Raw genomic sequence first — 20,587 nt, 5'->3', positions numbered from 1 at the left:
CTGCTCCAGAGCCCAATGGTGGTGAGCTTTACACCACTCCAACCTGCGCTTGGCATTGCGCAAGGTGATCTTAAGCTTTTGTGCGGCTGCTCGGCCATGGAAACCCATTTCATGAAGCTCCCAACAGTTATTGTGCTGACGTTGCTTCCAGAGGCAGTTTGGAACTAGGTAGTGAGTGTTGCAACTGAGGACAGACGATTTTTACGCGTTACACGCTTCAGCACTCGGCGGTCCTGTTCTGTGAGCGGCTGAGCCGTTGCTGCTCCCAACCGTTTCCACTTCACAATAACAACACTTACACTTACACTTGCAGCTTTAGCAGGGCAGAATTTTGACGAACTGACTTTTTGGAAAGGTGGCATCCTACGACAGTGACACGTTGAAAGTCACCGAGCTCTTCAGTAAGGCCATTCTTCTGCCACTATTTGTTTATAGAGATTGCATAGCTGTGTGCTCGATTTTATACACCTGTCAGTAACGAGTGGAGCTGAAATAGCCAAATCCACTAATTTGAATGGGTGTCCACATAATTTTGTATATATAGTGTATGATCGGACTGAGGGTCCCTTAAAATGTAATTGTGTTGAAATGATACATGGGCCTGTTCTCTTGCCAGATTCGTAAAGCATACACGGCATTGAATTACATTTCGTTTGGTTCCAGAGCATTCCCGAGCATTCAATTGCTTGACCAACAGCTGTTCTATAAATCAAAGCCTATTAGAAAACTTAGATTGCTCTGCTTATTCCTCTGTACTCAAAATGTGCTATATATCTGGGCCTTCGGAAATCATGGATTTCAACTACAAGCCTCAATACATTTGCCACATGATAAAGAACTTGAAAAGAAGGAACTACTACTCTGCGCTGAAAGAAAACCTCTGCTACAGGTAGACAGAAGTCTTTTTTTTAGGTAGTCTGAAACCAAGTGTATCCGAGTCGACAGTCTCAATATACACTGTGTTTGCATACAAAGCCGCTGATTGTTTGTACACCTGTGGGAGAGCACACACACGTCACTGCTGTCAAGTAATGAAAGGTTCCTTCTGACCATTAGGCACTGGCAGCAGTAGGAAAATGCAATAGCATTTTGGCTCCTCTGCATTTGTGGGACTTTGAGTCTAACTGAACTACTCCTTTGAAGTGAAGTGGACTGTTATGAACCAATTTGATTTATTTGATCAGATTGCTCTTTGTCTGTCTATCTGTCTGTCTACCCCCCCCCCCCCCTTCTCTCTCTCCTCTTCCTGCTTTCTCTTTCCGTGTCAGTGGATTGAATGGATGTAGTAGCACCGAGGTTTCAATGAGATATGAAGAGTTTATTTCCAAAATGCTATGTCCACCAATTTTTCAGATTTGTGTTTTTTCATGAGAAAATATTGCCTATGTGTAAAATGTTACTGTTCTCTGATTTGTATTAATATATTTTTAGAAGTGTATGAAAATGTTTTGTTTTTTTGCAAAACGCTACATATCCATTGTTTAGCTGGAATGGCATGTTCGTATACAGTGTGTGATATGTGGTTGTCTCACCTAGCTATGGATGCACTTATTATAAGTCGCTCTGGATAAGAGCATCTGATAAATGACTTAAATGTAATTTCATTCACTAAATATTAATGTCACAAATGAAGGTTGAGTAATGCATCCTCTGAAAGTTGACCCGCCAAAACCCAGTCTTTTACACCTACACACTTAACCCAGAAGCCAGCCGCACCAATGTATCGGAAGAAACACTGTTCAACTGACAACTGAGTCAGCCTGCAGGCCCCGGGCCCACCACAAGAAGTCACTAGAGCACCAGGAGCCAAGTAAACAATGCTGGGCCAATTGTGCACCGTCCAATGGGACTCCCGGTCACAGCCGGTTGTGGCACAGCCTGGGATCAAACCCAGGTCTGTAGTGACCCCTCAAACACTGCCTTAGACCACTGCGCCATTTGGGAGGAAATTTGTACAGTTCTTTATTAAAAATGTAGTTATTTGTTACATTTGACTGTGTTAAACCTAGCAGTACTAGTTTATCTGAGAGTGAGGGGAATATTTAGCATTTAGCAACAACAAAAAACATTTCCATGATTATTTGTCTCTCTGAAATAAAACCATCAAGTGACAGATTTTAAACAAATGCATGTCTGTCATTCAACAACCATGCCATTGTTAGATAATGAAAAACACACCAACCTCTTTTTTTATAAATTCTTAATACAAACTAATTTGTCAAGATTTCTGAAAATGTAGATATAAGGAGTGTACAAAACATTAGGAACACCTGCTCTTACCATGACATAGACTCACCAGGTGAATCTAGGTGAAAGCTATGATCCCATATTGATGTTAAATACACTTCAATCAGTGTAGATGAATGGGAGGAGACATTTTAATTAAAGAAGGATTTTAAAGCCTTGGGACAATTGAGACATGGATTGTGTATGCGTGCCATTCAGAGTGTGAATGGGCAAGACAAAATATTGAAGTGCCTTTGAATGGGTTATGGTAGTAGGTGCCAGGTGCACTGTTTTGAAAGTGTGAAGAACTGCAACGCTGCTGGGTTTTTCACACTAAACAGTTTCCCATGTGTATCAAGAATGGTCCACCAACCAAAGAACATCCAGCCAACTTGACACAACAGTGGGAAGCATGGGAGATAACATACGCCAGCATCCCTGTAGAATGCTTTAAAAAACTTTTAGAGTCAATGCCCCGATGAATTGAGGCTGTTCTGAGGGAAAAGGGGGGTGCAACTATTAGGAAGGTGTTCATAAGGTTTTGTACACTCAGTGTACAGGATTTTGGAATGAAACTCCTGATATATTATAATAAGTTATACAATGACTAAATAAAAATGTAATTGGGATATGATATTTTATGAGGAACTGTCATTGTTACGATTTCAATATTTCATCATCATAAATGTATACATTTATGGCTTTGTTTTTAATGTTTCATAGTCTGCCATTCATAGGCTCTATTTCAAGTCTGTGTTCTTTAAGATATGTATTTTATTTATGTTGTAGTGACCTACTGGAGGCTGTGGGAGAGGCCTCTGTGAAGCTATTTTCTCAGCTAGCTGCCAAGCCTCCCCAGATCAGACTCCTGTGAACTTAAAAGTCCATGAGGTGAGGTACAGTACATGCAGGGGGCATCAATAATAATACCATGATTAAAGGTGGAAGAGTTGTTCACGCTTCCTTCAAGACAAAGGCTTTTAGTCTTTCATCGTTGCCTTATCTGCTGTGTAGTCTTGTGTAGTCCTGTGCAGGGCAGGTGTGTTGCCGTCTGGGGGATCAAGCTTTCTAAAACCATAATGAAGGCCATTCAACAGACCAGACAACTCCTTTTATGCTCAGTAGACTTCATTGCGCTCTGTTTTTCTTTCCCCATGATATCAGACGACAATCTGTTTGTGGAGACGTTGCTCTGTTTTGATGGAAACATAAGTTAAACACAGATAAATGACCACAACTGCCTCCTCCTCTTCCTCCTCCTCCTCCCTCCATCTGTGTTTACAGCAAATCCATTTTCTCTGGTTTGGTTAAAGCTCCGGTCCACAACACTCACTCATAGAGTACTCCTACGGAGGGAATAGACGTCTGTCTCTGAGCAATGCTAGTCATCACACACAATACATAAATATGTTTGACATTATTTGAAAAGGCTTCATCCAACATATTTCTTCATGTTGCAGGTGAAACTTTGATGTAGATTCTAGAGTATCTTTGTTCAGTTTTTTTGCGTGTGAAAATGTATACTTTACTATAGGAATAATAGTGCTGCGACCTTAGGTAAGACAGAGGCCAACGGAGTGGTGGCTGGTGTGTGGATGACCTTCAGAAGTTTACCAGAAGTCAAACAGGGAGATCACGACACCTCTGGATGAAAAGGGACGTAAACAAAGAGGCTGTTGATGCTTCCACTTCCTGTATGGCCTGGCAGAATCCTTACACTGTGTAGTGATAGGTTAGCAGATGAAGGGGCCCCTGTTCCCAGACAAACCAGTGAAATGTAACACATGTTCAGTTTAGGCAAAGTAACAATTCTGATGTCAACAGAATGTATCATATTAGATTGTTCTGTTATGAATGACCAAGGTAAAGGAACCTTTTGTATCCACAATGTAATGTATGCAAACAACAGCCATGAATACAGGCGGGGGGGGAAATGGGGGGATGTGAAATAAATTGTCATCTTTTGTAAAACAGAGCTTGTATTTTGTAAAACTGATTCCAAGGATTTTACATGGGTGTATCCCCAGACAGATTTTGTTCTCCTTTCCAACCCCTGAATATGGGTACTTATTTTGCTACTACAGAAGCAGCAGTGGACCATGCCTCGCCTTGTTGGCTTTCACATGATAGAATACAATGTGCAGTATTTTTGTGAGACAAATGATTTGATCTAAATTACAGTAGAGCCGTATGGTCAGTGGACAGTCTGGTAGTAGTGAGATGAGAGGCCAACCTAAGACACAGCTGTCAATAATGTGATTAGATTGGGAATTTGTTCCTGCATTTCTTTCAGCCCAGCACAGACTAGTCTAGCTGTGGTGTGTAGGCTATGGTAGGTTACGTTTCACAGTCAGTGGGTGGATGGACAATTCTCATCATTGTGTCAGAGCTTGCGCACATGAGGAAGGGTGGAGTTTTATAGTTGACATGTAGAGGAGAAGAAAATGGAAAAACATCCAAACGTTTCCTCCAATCACTCATTGTTTTACTACTAGGTCATGTGACATATGTTTACTGTACATGTGACCATTCCTGAAATACCTAGAAGAGAATAGGCTTATATTGAAACGATATGTCATAGCATTGTCACACCCTGATCAGTTTCACCTGTCGTCGTTATTGTCTCCACCCCCTCCAGGTGTCGCTTGTTTTCCCCAGTCTATTTATCCCTGTGTTTCCTGTCTCTCTGGGCCAGTACGTCTTGTATGTTTCCAAGTCAACCAGCCGTTTTCCCGTTCTCCTGCTTTTTGCATTCTCCTTTTTCTAGTCATCCCGCTTTTAACCTTTTTGCCTGTTTCTGGACTTTGTACTCGCCTGCCTGACCATTCTGCCTGCCTTGACCAAGAGCCTGTCTGCCACTCTGTACCTCCAGGACTCTGATCTGGTTTTGACATTTTGCCTGTCCATGACCATTCTCTTGCCAACCCCTTTGGATTAATAAACATAGACTCCAACCATCTGCCTCCTGTGTCTGCATCTGGGTCTCGCCTTGTGCCTTGATGAGCATACTCATTTAGTACATGGAAGTCATGATGAATGCAGTTAAGACCCGCGTTGCTGCGATATCGTAAATGACTGCCATGTTGTGGGTTTTGAAACAATAGTCTTACCGTCTCTACCACTTTGTCATGATAGGTTGTGTCAGCCTTATTCCTCTGAGGTTATTGATGGTAAGTCAGTTTATGCTTACATTATAGCTGTCATCAGCTCTTCCCTTGACCATTAATTAAAAAATGATGTAAATATGCAAATTATACAAGTAAAATAGTCAGTAGATTTGCTGTATATTTGTGATGTACAGTATAAACAGAGAAGATGCCGGTGTTCTCTTTTCGTCAAGATAAATCTCAGGAATGAGTGCTCTTTACCTGTAATATAATACATCCTAGGCAGAGGGTTTGGGAAGATTGGGAGCATTCAGTTTGGAAAATAAAATAGACTGGGACTGAGTAAGGAAAAGACAACACAAAAAAGTGCCTGGATGCCTCTCCCCCTTTCAGTTCCCAGGGACTGCAAAGACCCTAGAAGACCCAAGAGAGTAACCTTTTGACTTGGCTGACAGAGAGGGACAGAAAGTCAGGATATTCTCGAATTTTGTGAGGGGACACAGAAAACCCCCACATAAGGTGTTCCAAACAAACGTCCTGCTTTTTCATTCAGGATCTTCACAACTTGAGACCTGCATAACCTATTTACCTCGAGTAGGTGATGTTTTGGAATTGTTTTCTTGACGGTTGTCTTTGTGTCCCTTTACATTAATTTAGACCCACGACAATCTTAATCTACGTGTCACGATCGTTTAGAGATGGATTGGGCCAAGGCGCATCGTGCATAGAGTTCCACATGTTTATTAAAATGAAACTCACCAACAAAAACAATAAACATTAAATGAGACGTAACGACTGGAGCACCCACAGGCACTACACAAAAACAAGATCCCACAAACTAAAAGGTGGGGAAAAGGCTGCCTAAGTATGATCCCCAATCAGAGACAACGATAGACAGCTACCTCTGATTAGGAACCATACCCGGCCAACAAAGAAATAGAAAAACTAGAATGCCCACCCAAATCACACCCGGACCTAACCAAATTGAGAAAAGAGGTGTGGACTCCGGCCGCAAAACCTGACTCCATGGGGGAGGGTCCGGGTGGGCATCTAGCCTCGATGGGGGCTCCGGTTCGGGATGTAGACCCCGCTCCGCTCGATGATCCCTCCGCTTCAGTGGAACTGGACCGTGGATCGTCGCCAGAGGCTCCGGACCGTGGATCGTCGCCGGAGGAACCGCACCGTGGATCATCGCCGGGGACTCCGGACCATAGATCGTCGCTGGAGGAACCGGACTGTGGATCGTCGACGGAGGCTCCGGACCGTGGATCGTCGCCAGAGGCTCGGGACCGTGTATCGTCGCCGGGGACACCGGACCGTAGATCATCGTCGGGGACTCCGGACCGTAGATCGCCGGAGACTCCGGACCGTAGATCATCGCCAGAGGCTCCGGACTGGGAACCCTCGCAAGAGGCTCTGGACTGTGGACCGTCGTTGGAGGTTCCGAACTGTGGACCGTCGCCGGAAGCTCTGGACTGGGAACTGTCGCCGGAAGCTCTGGACTGGGAACTGTCGCCGGAAGCTCTGGACTGGGTACTGTCGCCGAAAGCTCTGGACCAAATAACCAAATAGATTTGGCTCTCTAAGGTCAGTGCGTGACATTACGTCTGTTGGGAATAAACACACTTAAATGTTGTCCTTGAATCCGGTTGCCCTGTCATTTCCCCTTTGGCGTATTGTCTAGCCTAGAACCCTCAGCATATATCCCAGCGTACCCTGGTCCCTGCATGAGTGTGATTGATGATTGGACAGAACTCCTGTTTGTTATCGTGCTCGCTCTCTGTGGTGGAAAGAGACTCTATAGCTCATGATCTAAGGAGAGCCTAGAGGAAGGAAAGAGGGAAAGAAGTCATTCTTTCCAGGCCAGGCCCAAGAGCAAGTTGTTTTGGGGTTATCTGCTCGAATGAGTGAGGGCCATTGTCCAATGCGCACAAGGGTGGGAGCACGGAGTGTGCGCAGGAGTCCTTTTTTCTGCTCAACTCTGTCACTATAACTTGGATTGTGACAAAGGGACACTTTGATAAGAGACGCAAGCTTTTGCAAATCCCTGTCTCCATGGTGATTACATGTAATTATAGGCTATTAACCATTAAACATCCCACAGACAGTGTTTCAGGGTATGTCCAGTCCTACCCAACCGCATGAAGAGTGAGAGAGTGATTTAGGCTGTTCTTTGTCCAAAGTCCATCCAGTTGTAACTGAGTTAACTCAGTTTATCACATCTGTGATGCCTATTTTTGGAATGGCAAAATTTGCACATCTCTGGACTCATTTCGAAAATGTTAAAAGAAGCATAACATTGAGCATTCTAACATTCTAAATTACATTGAGCTAACAAGTGACCACCGTGTCAACCTAGTAGAGCCGCTCCAATGGTCCTGGGAAGGAGAACTTTCACAGACCAAGAATGTCATCCTGGGGGACTTCCACATTCAACAGTAGTCTTACTTTTTCAGATCTTTCTCTTTCTCAGTGATTCAGTGCCTCAGTCCACCCCCCCCCACCACACTCTGTTTCTGTGTGTCTCTCTTTCTGTCTATCTTTCTTTCTCTCTCTCTGCACATGTATGGCTCTTTCTTACCCCTGTGGGCTGCTGTGGTATGCAGGGTCTTAGCCTGGGTTGTGACCAGTCTGCTCGCCAGTGATTTCTTCTGTTTGGAGTTTGTGTTTTCCCATAGAAGCTTCTGGTCTGCTGATTACCCCCTGGTCGCTGTCACACCCTCTCCCAGTCTGTGAATATTAATAGTACTCTCCTCCAGTTACACTGGCAGGCTGCCAAAGTCAACAGAGGATTAGATGGTCGCAATACAAAGCTACCCGAAAACTAACCACAAAGTCCTAAATGAAAAAAAAAATACTGTCACACATCTCAGAGATAGAGATGCCTAAAGGTCAAAAGAGGAAAGTTAAATAAAATATTTGGGTTTAACTGATTTCCTTTCCTTTCACATTATGTCATGAAACTATAGTGATTTGCCACATGAGAAATATAAAAGTGATATATTACTTAATTCTTATGAGTTATTGATAATAGTTCAAGCTTATTTGATTGCAGACAGTGGACAGTAAAATATGAATAAATTACCATTCATTCTAGTTAACTTTTCCCTGCTTGGAGAAACAAATAGTTGACAAGATCATCACAACACCCAGTTGTTAAACAGCCATTTAAAGCAGACCAGGGGACGCCACCCATCAGATCACTTCCTGTGTTAAAAGGGGTGACCCTCTTTTTTTCCAGCCAGAAAATGTGTCCTTGGCGGGTCCCCTAGCCTTGTAGGAAATGTGTCAAGCGGTTTGCTTATTATTCCCTGGGACCCATCCTGCTGGTTTCTGTTGTTCTCCGATCTGGGACACATTTCAATATTGTTTGTTTATTTTACCCAGGGCCTCTGACGAGACCGTTTCCATTTTGGCCCAAGAGCAGGGATGGGCAACTGGCGGCCCGGATGTAGGTACGCAGACCCATGAGCCACTATGGCCCAGCATGATAAGTTGTGTTTTTTGTGGCCCCCACCTCCATCAAAGTTGGTCATCCCTGCCCTAGAGCATGATGTTGTAGATAGTGGGACTGTCGCCACTGACAAATGTTCAATGTGTGTGTGTGTGTGGGGGGGGGGGGGGGGTGCTCATGTCGGATATTTTTCTTGGTTAAGATGAAAATCTAGAACAATACACTCCTCCTTATTGGGAATGCCCCTTTGGAGCTGAAGTAAGTAGCCCTGTGCCTTGGGGTTGTGATTGAGTGTCACGCTTATCCTTAGTGGAATGAATCCCAGATGTGAGCTTGCTGGAGGGGTGTATCTACTCTGTAAAGTCTAAACAATAATTTAAGAGATGAATTTATAAGTGTACTGAGGCCATCATTTTTTTTGGTTACCTCATTGATGGGTTTATTACTGGTTTATTACTTTGTTTTTTTGTGGATAAAATAATCAAAGGCAGGCAAAATTGCATGACATGTATGCCTAATCGTCATCTGAGATAGTTTGGTGGTCGCATTGTAATCTCGGCAACCCAGAACCAAATCTCGCCAGGTAACCTATAGGATGCACGTGCACCCCCGCGAAATGATAATTAGTCCAAAAACACCTGTGAGGCAAAAAACAAACAGTGCACCAGTAAAATTGTTCCTCATAAGCCTGATTATCCCACTGCCTCTCAACAGATGTAACAATGTAATGTTACTGATGGTACTGCAAATGAAGCATTTGGTCCAGCAGTAAAACAAACATGGGAAGCTGAGTCCTGCCCCCAGACAAACTGTTACCATAAAAGGCATAGAGTACAAAGAAACACAGCGGACTCTTAATAGGCTAAAGAAGTAACTGAACTCATGCAACTGCTCTTCCTCCATACTGTGACATTAATTGCTTAAACAAATGGTGTCTTTGTTGGTTCCAATGATTCAATCTGTTTCCCATGATCATATCAGTTCCTTTTTGGCATCTGCTCTCCTTCCACAATTCCATACCCTCAGCTGGAGAGGATGATCATCAGACAAGGAAGGAAACTTGGTTGAAGTTATTGTTCAGAAAAACAGAGTTTTTATTGACATCCTATATCAGGTGAGGTAATGGGAAGCTCAACACACAGAGTGCGAAGGGAATTTGAGTCACCCTTACAGCGTGCATGAAACGATGGCTGTAGTGTATGATTAAAGCCCAGTTAAAAAAAGATAAAAAGATAAATTGCCTAGTCAAAGACCTAGCTCACTAAACGTACTTTCATGTAATAAATGAAATATAAAGTTCTGATGAAAATGTTACTGTAAATTAAATTAAATGTATTGAATGTTGTTTCATCAAATATTTTTTCCAACTGCATTGGCTTCAATTAAGGAAATTAATTTTAAACCTGGTTGAATTTACATACATGCGTCCTGCTTTTGACTCCCGTGATGCTGACAGGCGCAAAAAGCTCGCCGACGTGATTAATTGGAGGAGAAGATCATGTGACTAAACCGTTACGGTGGCCAGCGTGTAAATATGTAAATAACAATTTCATTTATCTTGCATTGGATTATGGTGGATTTTGAACAGGGAGATGAGAGATACATTATTGGCGACGGGCCATGAGTAAATGTAACATTGTGTGAGCCTAAAACGGAAATGTAATTTAGCAAGAAAAGTTGAACTACTAGCCAGCCCGAGTTTGAAAGTAAACGTACGCTGATTACAGTGCGTGCATATGTTTGCATTTTAGCCAAAACAAACGCGGTTGCACAGCTGTTTATTTGAAATTGCACGTGGAATGTGCCCTACCAACGTGCTTGGCAGGTAGCTATGCTAGCTAGTTAATAGAGCTAGCATTGTTATGCTAGATCGCTAACTAGTTTAGCTAGCTGGCAAATTGTACCGAACGAGAAGTGGACAACGCATCCGACAACCTTATCTAGCTAGCTATATCTAACCTTTACTGACCAGACAAAAAAAAACGTGATTTTATCAAGATAGTGAAGCAACTCGAGTAAGAACTTTGTCATGGGTCTGGTGAACCTAGTCTTTTGCACCATTGGGAAATGTTTCAATTTCATATCTTTACTCCTGGACCTAACGTCTCCTGGCGGCATGTATCACCTTTGTGAATAACCTACCCATGTTACTGACCAACTCAATTGTGAAGTGCTGGAACTTCACTGTGTTCTGCATGGTCACCATGATGGACAGCGTAACACTTTTGGCCCAGGGCACAGTCAACATGTTGGGGCGCTGGCTGCACCTCTTGGGGGGTGTTCTGGAGAGTTTCAAAATGGTGTGCTACTTGTCCTCACATGTTCTCCTGCGTGTCAGGGATCTGTTCCACCGTGGGCTGCTGTGTGGCCACTGCTTGCTGCAGCAGGTGTGGGAGGGCTGTGGCATTGCGGTCAGCCTGGTGTTCTACCTGGTCAACACGGTGGTCAACCTGCTGCTCATCGGGACACAGAACGTCTACTCTGTTGTAGTCAGCATGTGGGAGGCAGTCTCCTGCCCCCTGCAGAAGGCTGTGGAGCTCACCCTCACACTCTTCACCTTTCTGTACAGCAGCCTGGTTGGCACCTCAGTCGTTCTCTGGACTCCCATCAGGCTGGCCCTGGAGTTCCTGGGCTCGCTCGGACACATCTTCGCCAGCGTCTTCCTCCTGAACATCTATGGCCTCATTCTCACAGTGACCATTGTTGTCACCGCCACAGTCTATATGAACCCTGAGCTGACCAGTCTTGGAGCCCGGCGCGCCTTCGGTTTTGTCAACTCTGTCCCCACCCTGCATCTCATACAGAGGGCGCTCCATCGACTCTACGTGCTGGAGAGGGGCGTGTGGCAGAGGCTTCAGCGGCAGGCCAGCCGCCTACACCAAACGATAACACCAGTCTACAGGAACATCAGACTGAGGGGTGACGGCCACGCCAGGCAACCTGAGCCCAGTGACAGAGAACAGGGGGCTCTTACGGACAGTAGGGAAGGAGACGCAGCACCACCCGCTGAACATGCTGCCCGGCCACGCCAGCTAATGGATGACCTGTGGGACCTAGCATTCCCCAGCTCCAGCAGCACAGACAGGCCTTTACAGAAACTCTCATCGGGGGAGGGGTGCTCCAGCTCCAAGGGTCCCCCGGCCGACAACCTACTGACTCTGCTCAAGGAGTATGAGGAGAGGAAGAAGTGCGTCATCTGCCAGGACAGCACCAAGACAGTGGTGCTGCTGCCCTGCCGCCACCTGTGTCTGTGTCGGGACTGTACTCACATACTGCTGCGCCAGCCCATCTACCAGCAGAACTGTCCGCTCTGCCGCCATATGATCCTTAATACCATGGATGTGTATCTCTGAGGGACCAAATGGGGGAGGGGCATTACCCAGAGTGCTGCATTGTTAACATGTTGAATCTCAGGTTTAGGATGTGCAGAGACTATAGGCTACATCTACACCTGCAGTACATTGCAGCGCAGACGCACGCTATCCAAGTCCAGTGCACTGCTGAAATGGCTTGTCGTCCGTGGCTGATGTCATAAATGATGCCTGTATTTTGTTCAGACCACCATGACAGTGCTTGCCAAAATGTTTATACTTGTTTGTTCATATTACTGAACACTTCATGTTCTATACACTTCATGTCGTTCCAAACTGTGTGCGAACCCAATAAGGAATGTTTGCTGTATAGCAGTTAATTTACTTTATTCAGCATATGTTCCGTTTGAAAGCATTCCATTGGCAGTTTAAAACACTGGAGACAATACCGTACGTACCAAATGCTGTCGTAAAAGCCCCTTTTGTAGCTTATGTATAGGTTTAAATGGTGACAACCTCTCAAATGCAATTTGTCAATAGCCAATATTGTTCCAAGCAGTTCACATCCAGAGACCCATAAAAAGTGTGAAATGGTTTTGTATTGTGGGAAAGGGTTAATTTCATAAGCTATGGTTGTCTAAAAATATCAGTGTCAGAAATTATTAACCAGATCTATCTGTCTTGTCATATGAAAAAAAATGTTGGTTTTGTTCAAATTATTATTCCATCATTTTTGTCACTATAGCCAATTCTTTCCACTATGCTGACACATGAACACTACCTAATTTATGCTCCACACAAGGTTTATTCATCTTTATAGTTCTTAAAATGTTTTTAACTTGTGATCAAACATTGATATGTTCACAATTACCACCATTAGTCAGTAATGGGTTCATAATTCCTTGTTTCAATTTTGTCTCTTTGCTCAAAATAAGTATTGATCAAAGCTCTGTGAAATGCCATGTTGAAGATTTACAGCACAAACTGCAATGGTTATTGAATTAGATTGCAAGTGTTGGAGAAAGGCCTGTTAAGTGACAATAAAAGCAAAAGGCTGGTGAGTCATATTTGATATGCCTTTTTTGGGCCAAGGTTTCATAAATGTTGGATAGGCTCTGCCCGTAATATATTTTGGGGTCAAACACGATGGACTGACTTCAATATTGTGACAGAGGAGCCAGAACGTGAACCATAGTGTGACTGATGTCCTGTGACTGTCTTAGTCTCATTGACATTGTGTAGCCTATAATCATTTCCCACTGTCTTTGTTCCAATCAGAAGTCTTAACATGGGTCTGTTATTTCAACAGATGCTGTAATCACTCATTCAATACTTTGCCTTTTATCTAGTGCCAAACCAACATTTTCCAAAAGGCCTGCCATTTTCTTAACACCCTATGTAAAAAAATATAATAACTATAAAACCAAGAATGGTCTATGATGTGAAATATTGATAAAAATCTGGAGAGAGAAAAGGTTGGGCCCATGAATTATCTGACGTGACATTATATTGATACAATATGAAAAATGATTAGGCATATTATATTTTTGATGTCCAGAGTAAATTCTAGGTTATATTCTGAGTTGACCTCTTTTCCCAAAGCCCTTTAATCATTGTGTGACATTCCTGTCTACATATACAGTGGACTCTTACCACAGACCACACATGTTGCCATTCACATGGCTTATTTTGTCTAGGAAGACTGACCTGTGTATCCAGGGGACATGGCACAAAGTTATGGACGTTGCAATAAGCCATGAATGGGGTAGCAGGTGGTTAAGAGTAGTGGGCCTGTAACTGAAAGGTTGCTGGTTTGAATCCCTGAGCTGCATAGTTGAAAAATCTTAACCCTAATTTCTCCTCTAAGTCTCGATAAAAGAGGATAAATGTGTCATGTACACATTTATTTTGTTTTATAAATGTTTCTGAATGTGGCCATACTCACGAATGAGAATGACAAATGTCTGTGAGACAATAAACGAACAATCTTTCGGTATTGTTTTTCTGTTGTGAAAAAAAAATGTCTTTGATGCATTTTCACTATTTACTTTGCATCCCTGTTCAGAGCAGTCAATAGACTGGGTTTTTGTTACAGATTGGGTTTACCAGCTTGTGTGAGCAAACCTAGGTTTGCCACAATCCACCAGAAAGAGAACAGCGTCACAGCCAGTTCTGTTTTACAGGATGCTTTGCTCATCTTAATAGATCATATCAGCACTAGATGCGTCAGCATCTTTGAGATAATCAAGGCTATTATTTCCTTGTGGATAAAACCATGTTTAATGTATAATTGATTCCGGTCCTCTTGACCAATGAATCCCCAAATAAGTGTTTGATATTACATGCACCAGACATTGGTAATGTCTTGAGTCAAACTTCGAAATGATAGGGCAATGTTTCCAACATACATTTTGAACTTGGATTAGTTAAAAAGTCCTATTTCCTACCATTGCTATGCCACCATTGCCAATATTTCTATTTTGATCCACCACTCTGAAGTTCACTAAAACTGCTAGATTGTCTTGAAAACCAAGTAGGATGGGGATGTTGAAGACTCCATATAAATGTAGCCATTATGCTAACCCTGGTGATAGTATCTCTGAATGTGAGAAAGTAGCCATCCCCTGCACCAGACTTCCCCATCTGTGAGGAGAGGGAACCAAGTGAAGAGCAGCAGCTGGGGGTGATGGGTGTAGGAAGGGGTCAGGAAAGGGGACTCTACTGGACATCGGGGACCACTTCCTCCAGGAACTAGTTATTCATTAGAGTTTTGTGGTTTATAACTTCTGGGACTTAATTCCCAAAGTATTTTCTAAATATATCCCATCTGTGACATGTGAAGTGTTGGTTCCATGTTTCATGAGCTGAAATAAAGATCCCATAAAAATAAGCACCAAAATCTTATTTTAAAAAAAATGTGTATGCGCACATTTGTTTACATCCCTGTTAGTGAGCATTCCTCCTTTGCCAAGATAATCCATCCGCCTAAACGGTGTGACATATCAAGAAGGCGATTAAACGGCACGATCATTATACACGTGTGAAATGGTTTTGTATTGTGGGCACCTTGTGCTTTTCACCTTAATTTAACCAGTAAGGTCAGTTGAAAACAAGCTCTCATTTACAACTGCGACCTGGCCACGATAAAGCAAAGCAGTATGACAAAACCAATAACACAGTTACACTTAAACAAATGTACAGTCAATAACACAAAAGAAAATAAAAATAGAAAAATCTATCTACAGTGTGTGCAAATGTAGAAGAGTAGGAATGTAGGCAATATAGAGGTGGAAATAATTACAAATTAGCATTAATACTGGAGTGATAAATGTGCAGATGATGATGTGGAAGTAGAGATGTGCAAAGGAGAAAGAGGGTAAGTAATAATATGGGGATGAGGTAGTTGGGTGTGCTATTTACAGATTGGCTGTGTACAGGTACAGTGATCGGTAAGCTGCTCTGACAGCTGATGCTTAAAGTTAGAGAGGGAGATATGACTCCAGCTTCAGAGATTTTTGCAATTCGTTCCAGTCATTGGCAGCAGAGAACTGGAAGGAAAGGCGGCCAAAGTAAGTGTTGGCTTTGGGGGTGACCAGTGAAATATACCAGCTGGAGCGCGTGCTACAGGTGGGTGTTGCTATTGTGACCAGTGAGCTGAGATAAGGCGGGGCTTTACCTAGCAAAGACTTATAGATGACCTGGAGCCAATGTAGTGAGGGCCAGCCAACGTACAGGTCGCAGTGGTGGGTAGTATATGGGGCTTTGGTGGTAAAAACGGATGGCACTGTGATAGACTACATCCAGTTTGCTGAGTAGAGTGTTGGAGGCTATTTTGTAAATGAAATCGCCGTAGTCAAGGATCGATAGGATAGTCAGTTTTATTACGAGGGTATGTTTGGCAGCATGAGTGAAAGAGGCTTTGTTGCGAAATAGGAAGCCGATTTTAGATTTAATTTTGGATTAGAGATGCTTAATGTGAGTCTGAAAGGAGAGTTTACAGTCTAACCAAACACCTAGCTATTTGTAGTTGCCCACATATTCTAAGTCAGAACCGTCCAGAGTAGTGATGCTAGTCGGGCGGGAGGGTGCGGGCAGAAATCGGTTGAAGAGCATGCACTTAGTTTTACTAGCATTAAAAACAGTTGGAGGCCACGGAAGGAATGTTGTATGGCATTGAAGCTCGTTTGGAGGTTTCTTAGCACAGTGTCCAAAGAAGGGCCAGATGTATACAGAATGATGTCGTCTGCGTAGAGGTGGATCAGAGAATCACCAGCAGCAAGAGCGACATCATTGATGTATACAGAGAAAAGAGTTGGCACGAGAATAAAACCCTGTGGCACCCCCATAGAGACTGCCAGAGGTCCGGACAACAGGTCCTCCGATTTGACACACTGAACTCACTCTGAGAAGTAGTTGGTGAAGCAGGCAAGGCAGTCATTTGAGAAGACAAGGCCATTGAGTCTGCCGATAAGAATGCGGTGATTGACAGTCGAAAGCCTTGGCCAGGTCGATGAAGACAGCTGCACAGTACTGTCTTTTATCGGCGGTTATGATATCGTTTAGGACCTTGAGCGTGGCTGAGGTGCACCCATGACCAGCTCGGAAACCAGACTGCCTAGTGGAGAAGGTACGGTGGAATCCGAAATGGTTTATTAACTTGGCTTTCCAAGATTTTAGGCAGGGCAGGATGGATATACAGTGGGGAGAACAAGTATTTGATTCACTGCCGATTTTGCAGGTTTTCCTACTTACAAAGCATGTAGAGGCGTGTAATTTTTATCATAGGTACACTTCAACTGTGAGAGACGGAATCTAAAACAAAAATCAAGAAAATCACATTGTATGATTTTTAAGTAATTAATTTGCATTTTATTGCATGACATAAGTATTTGATACATCAGAAAAGCAGAACTTAATATTTGGTAGAGAAACCTTTGTTTTCAATTACAGAAACCATACATTTCCTGTAGTTCTTGACCAGGTTTGCACACACTGCAGCAGGGATTTTGGCCCACTTCTGCATACAGAACTTCTCCAGATCCTTCAGGTTTCGGGGCTGTCGCTGGGCAATACGGACTTTCAGCTCCCTCCAAAGATTTTCTATTGGGTTCAGGTCTGGAGACTGGCTAGGCCACTCCAAGACCTTGAGATGCTTCTTACGGAGCCACTCCTTAGTTGCCCTGGCTGTGTGTTTCGGGTCGTTGTCATGCTGGAAGACCCAGCCATGACCCATCTTCAATGCTCTTACTGAGGGAAGGTTGTTGGCCAAGATCTCGCGATACATGGAAAATCCATCCTCCCCTCAATACGGTGCAGTCGTCCTGTCCCCTTTGTAGAAAAGCATCCCCAAAGAATGATGTTTCCACCTCCATGCTTCACGGTTGGGATGGTGTTCTTGGGGTTGTACTCATCCTTCTTCTTCCTCCAAACACGGCGAGTGGAGTTTAGACTAAAAAGCTCTATTTTTGTCTCATCAGACCACATGACCTTCTCCCATTCCTCCTCTGGATCATCCAGATGGTCATTAGCAAACTTCAGACGGGCCTGGACATGCACTGGCTTGAGCAGGGGGACCTGGATTTTAATCCATGACGGCATAGTGTGTTACTAATGGTTTTCTTTGAGACGGTGGTCCCAGCTCTCTTCAGGTCAATGACCAGGTCCTGCTGTGTAGTTCTGGGCTGATCCCTCACCTTCCTCATGATCATTGATGCCCCACGAGGGCCATGTATCGCGAGATCTTGCATGGAGCCCCAGACCGAGGGTGATTGACCGTCATCTTGAACTTCTTCCATTTTCTAATAATTGCGGCAACAGTTGTTGCCTTCTCACCAAGCTGCTTGCCTATTGTCCTGTAGCCCAAATGTAGCCCAAATACTTGTTCTCCACACTGTATATAACATTCTATTAGTTGCAAGAATTTTGTATAGTAATTTAAATTGAAAAATTTGAAGTTTTGAATCCGGCGTTGTTTTGCGTATCAATTCATAAACCATGTGCCATGGAATGGGTACATCGAAAATCTCTTCCCAACTATATTTTAATTTATATTGCACAGCTGTCATTTTTTTGGTCCTTAAATGAAATTGGTATATGTTTTTATTCATCACACCTTTCTTTAACCATTTATGTTCTTTAATACAGGGCCGACATACAAGTTCCTTAATTTTTTGCCCTTCTACTTGCCTCTTCCATTTTTGTGGTAATGCTGCAATTAATTGGTTGTAATTTTGGGCAGACATTTCCATATGTCTGTGTTAGCTGCATGTGTGACATAACTCCACCAGTCCTATTTATGATATCATTCACAAAAAATATACCTTTTTTAACATTTCTTCAAAAAAAAAATTAATTAGTATATTTGAATTTAACCACAATATTTGTTGTATCATTTGTTCTGTATTTTCAGGTGGATTAAACTGAAATTGCAACCAACTTTCTAAGGCTTGTTTAAAAAATAAAGATATTTTGGAGATTATTTCCTTTTCAAACAACTGAAAGTGGGCAGGTGTAATCTGAAGAAAGGGGAAAAGGCCCTTCTTGAACATAGGATGAGACATTCATACCAATTTACTAGAGAACCAGTTTTGATTTAAGTATAACTTTTGTATGACTGATGCCTTTAGTGAGAGATCTAATGCTTTAATATTTAATCATTTCTGCCCTCCAAATTCATATTCGTTATATAAATAGGCCCTTTTAATTTTATCTCGCTTGCCGTTCCAAATCAAATTGAATATTTTATGTTCATATCATTTCAAAAGCAGGTCACCAGGTGTAGGCAAAACCATAAGCAAATAGGTAAACTGTGATATGACTAAAGAGTTAATCAGGGTGATTTTTCCACAAATAGACAGGTATATTCCTTTAAATGGTAGCAAGATCTTAACTATTTTTGCTTTTTATAAAAATGTATTGGAGTGAGATCATTTCTTTCTTTTGGAATTTGTATGTTAAAAATTTCAGAGAGTTGTTTTTTTATTTATTTTAATAATCCACCATGACTTTGAGAGAGGATCTGGGTCTCCTGTTCCTTGGAGCTTGAGAGGCCGTGTACATCCTAGACCTAATGGACATCTCGAAAAAAGGCTGTGGTAAGAAACGTAGTCTAATAAAGCTCAGGTAACTGCCAAAATGAAGGAGTGGTCTCCTCCAGGATGACAATGCCCCAATCCACAGGGCACGAGTGGTCACTGAATGGTTTTATGAGCATGAAAAGGATGTTAGCCATATGCTATGGCCGTCTATGTCATCAGATTCCAACCCAATTGAGAACTTTATGGGAGATTCTGGAGCGGCGCCTGAGATAGAGTTTTCCACCACCATCAACAAAACACCAAATGATGGTGTCGCATCCCTCCAATAGAGGTCCGGACATTTGTTCAATTTATGCCAAGGCATATTGAAGCTGTTCTGGCGGCTCGTGCAGTCCCAACGCCCTATTAAGACTCTTTATGTTGGTGTTTCTTTTATTTTTGGCAGTTACCTGTATGTGGTATTTTCTGCTCTCCAGAGCGCTCCTGTAGATGTGAAGCTCTCTGTTGTTGCAGGTCTACTGGCAGGTCTCAGAGCAGCAGTAAAAGGAATGCAAGACCAAGGGGGAAAAAATCAGAAGCAAGTGGATTCTATGATGCAGCATCGCTCCTCACAGACAACTCTGAAGCAATATACTGATAGATGTTTTAGAAACAAACCACATAATTATACAAACCTTATCCTATTCCAGTTGGAATGCTGAGACTATATCAAGATCCTTAAGACTCTGGACAATTTGGATGTTTGTTTGTGGGACCCACGCCTACAATATTACATATATAACCTAGTCAGGACAGAACATCTCTATTCTTGTTTGACGCTATCATGTGACTTCAAGCAGTTGTCATACTCTGGATATTAACACTGAACTAACTGTACACACACATCACACACCTTCCCTCTGTCTGTCTGTGAGGGGCTCCACTACCTTTCAAAGTGGTTAAAGATAACAGCAATAATGTACACCTCTACATGCAACGAAACATGGATTGTGATCTCCAAACATGCCTACTCAAACGAAAAGGTGACCCTAGAAGGGAAGAGGGAAAGTTTCATTTGACTCCTTCCCCGAGATCAACCTCGTCATGGTTGGTGAGTACTGTTACTTTATGATGTCTACAGTGCCTCCACACCAAGGACAGAGTGTTAGACTAGTGCACCGACACCGAAAGTTGTGTTTGTGATCTAAAATACATTACGGATAGACTTCTTTACATTCTTTTGAGATCTGTAATTTCTCGTTCTGATGATTGCTATTGTTCCTCATCGATCAGGGGCAGACCTTTATTCAGCCACAGCAGTCAACTTCCTGGGCACTGAGCAGGTGTTCCGATATCACTCCTCCCCGGCTATTGAAGGGAAATTTCCAACATTTTCAACTTCCTATTCATCATCTCCAGCACCACCCCAACATCAACATATGTGGAAAAAAAGATAGAGGAAGATAAGTGTTT

At 42.9% G+C, this 20,587-nt stretch overlaps 1 protein-coding gene across 1 annotated transcript; it reads left to right on the top strand.

Annotated features, from left to right (window-relative positions):
* Positions 1–10,254: 10,254 nt before the first annotated feature.
* rnf26 (ring finger protein 26) lies at positions 10,255–14,099 on the top strand. The gene is given in 2 exon segments (XM_029673196.2): positions 10,255–10,887; positions 10,889–14,099. Coding segments are annotated over 2 exon segments (1,323 nt in total). The 5' UTR covers positions 10,255–10,816; the 3' UTR covers positions 12,141–14,099.
* The last annotated feature ends 6,488 nt before the right edge of the window (positions 14,100–20,587 follow it).

Source organism: Oncorhynchus nerka, linkage group LG11, assembly GCF_034236695.1.
Source record: "Oncorhynchus nerka isolate Pitt River linkage group LG11, Oner_Uvic_2.0, whole genome shotgun sequence".
Taxonomy (NCBI): domain Eukaryota; kingdom Metazoa; phylum Chordata; class Actinopteri; order Salmoniformes; family Salmonidae; genus Oncorhynchus; species Oncorhynchus nerka.
This window is presented reverse-complemented; position numbering and strand designations above follow the sequence as displayed.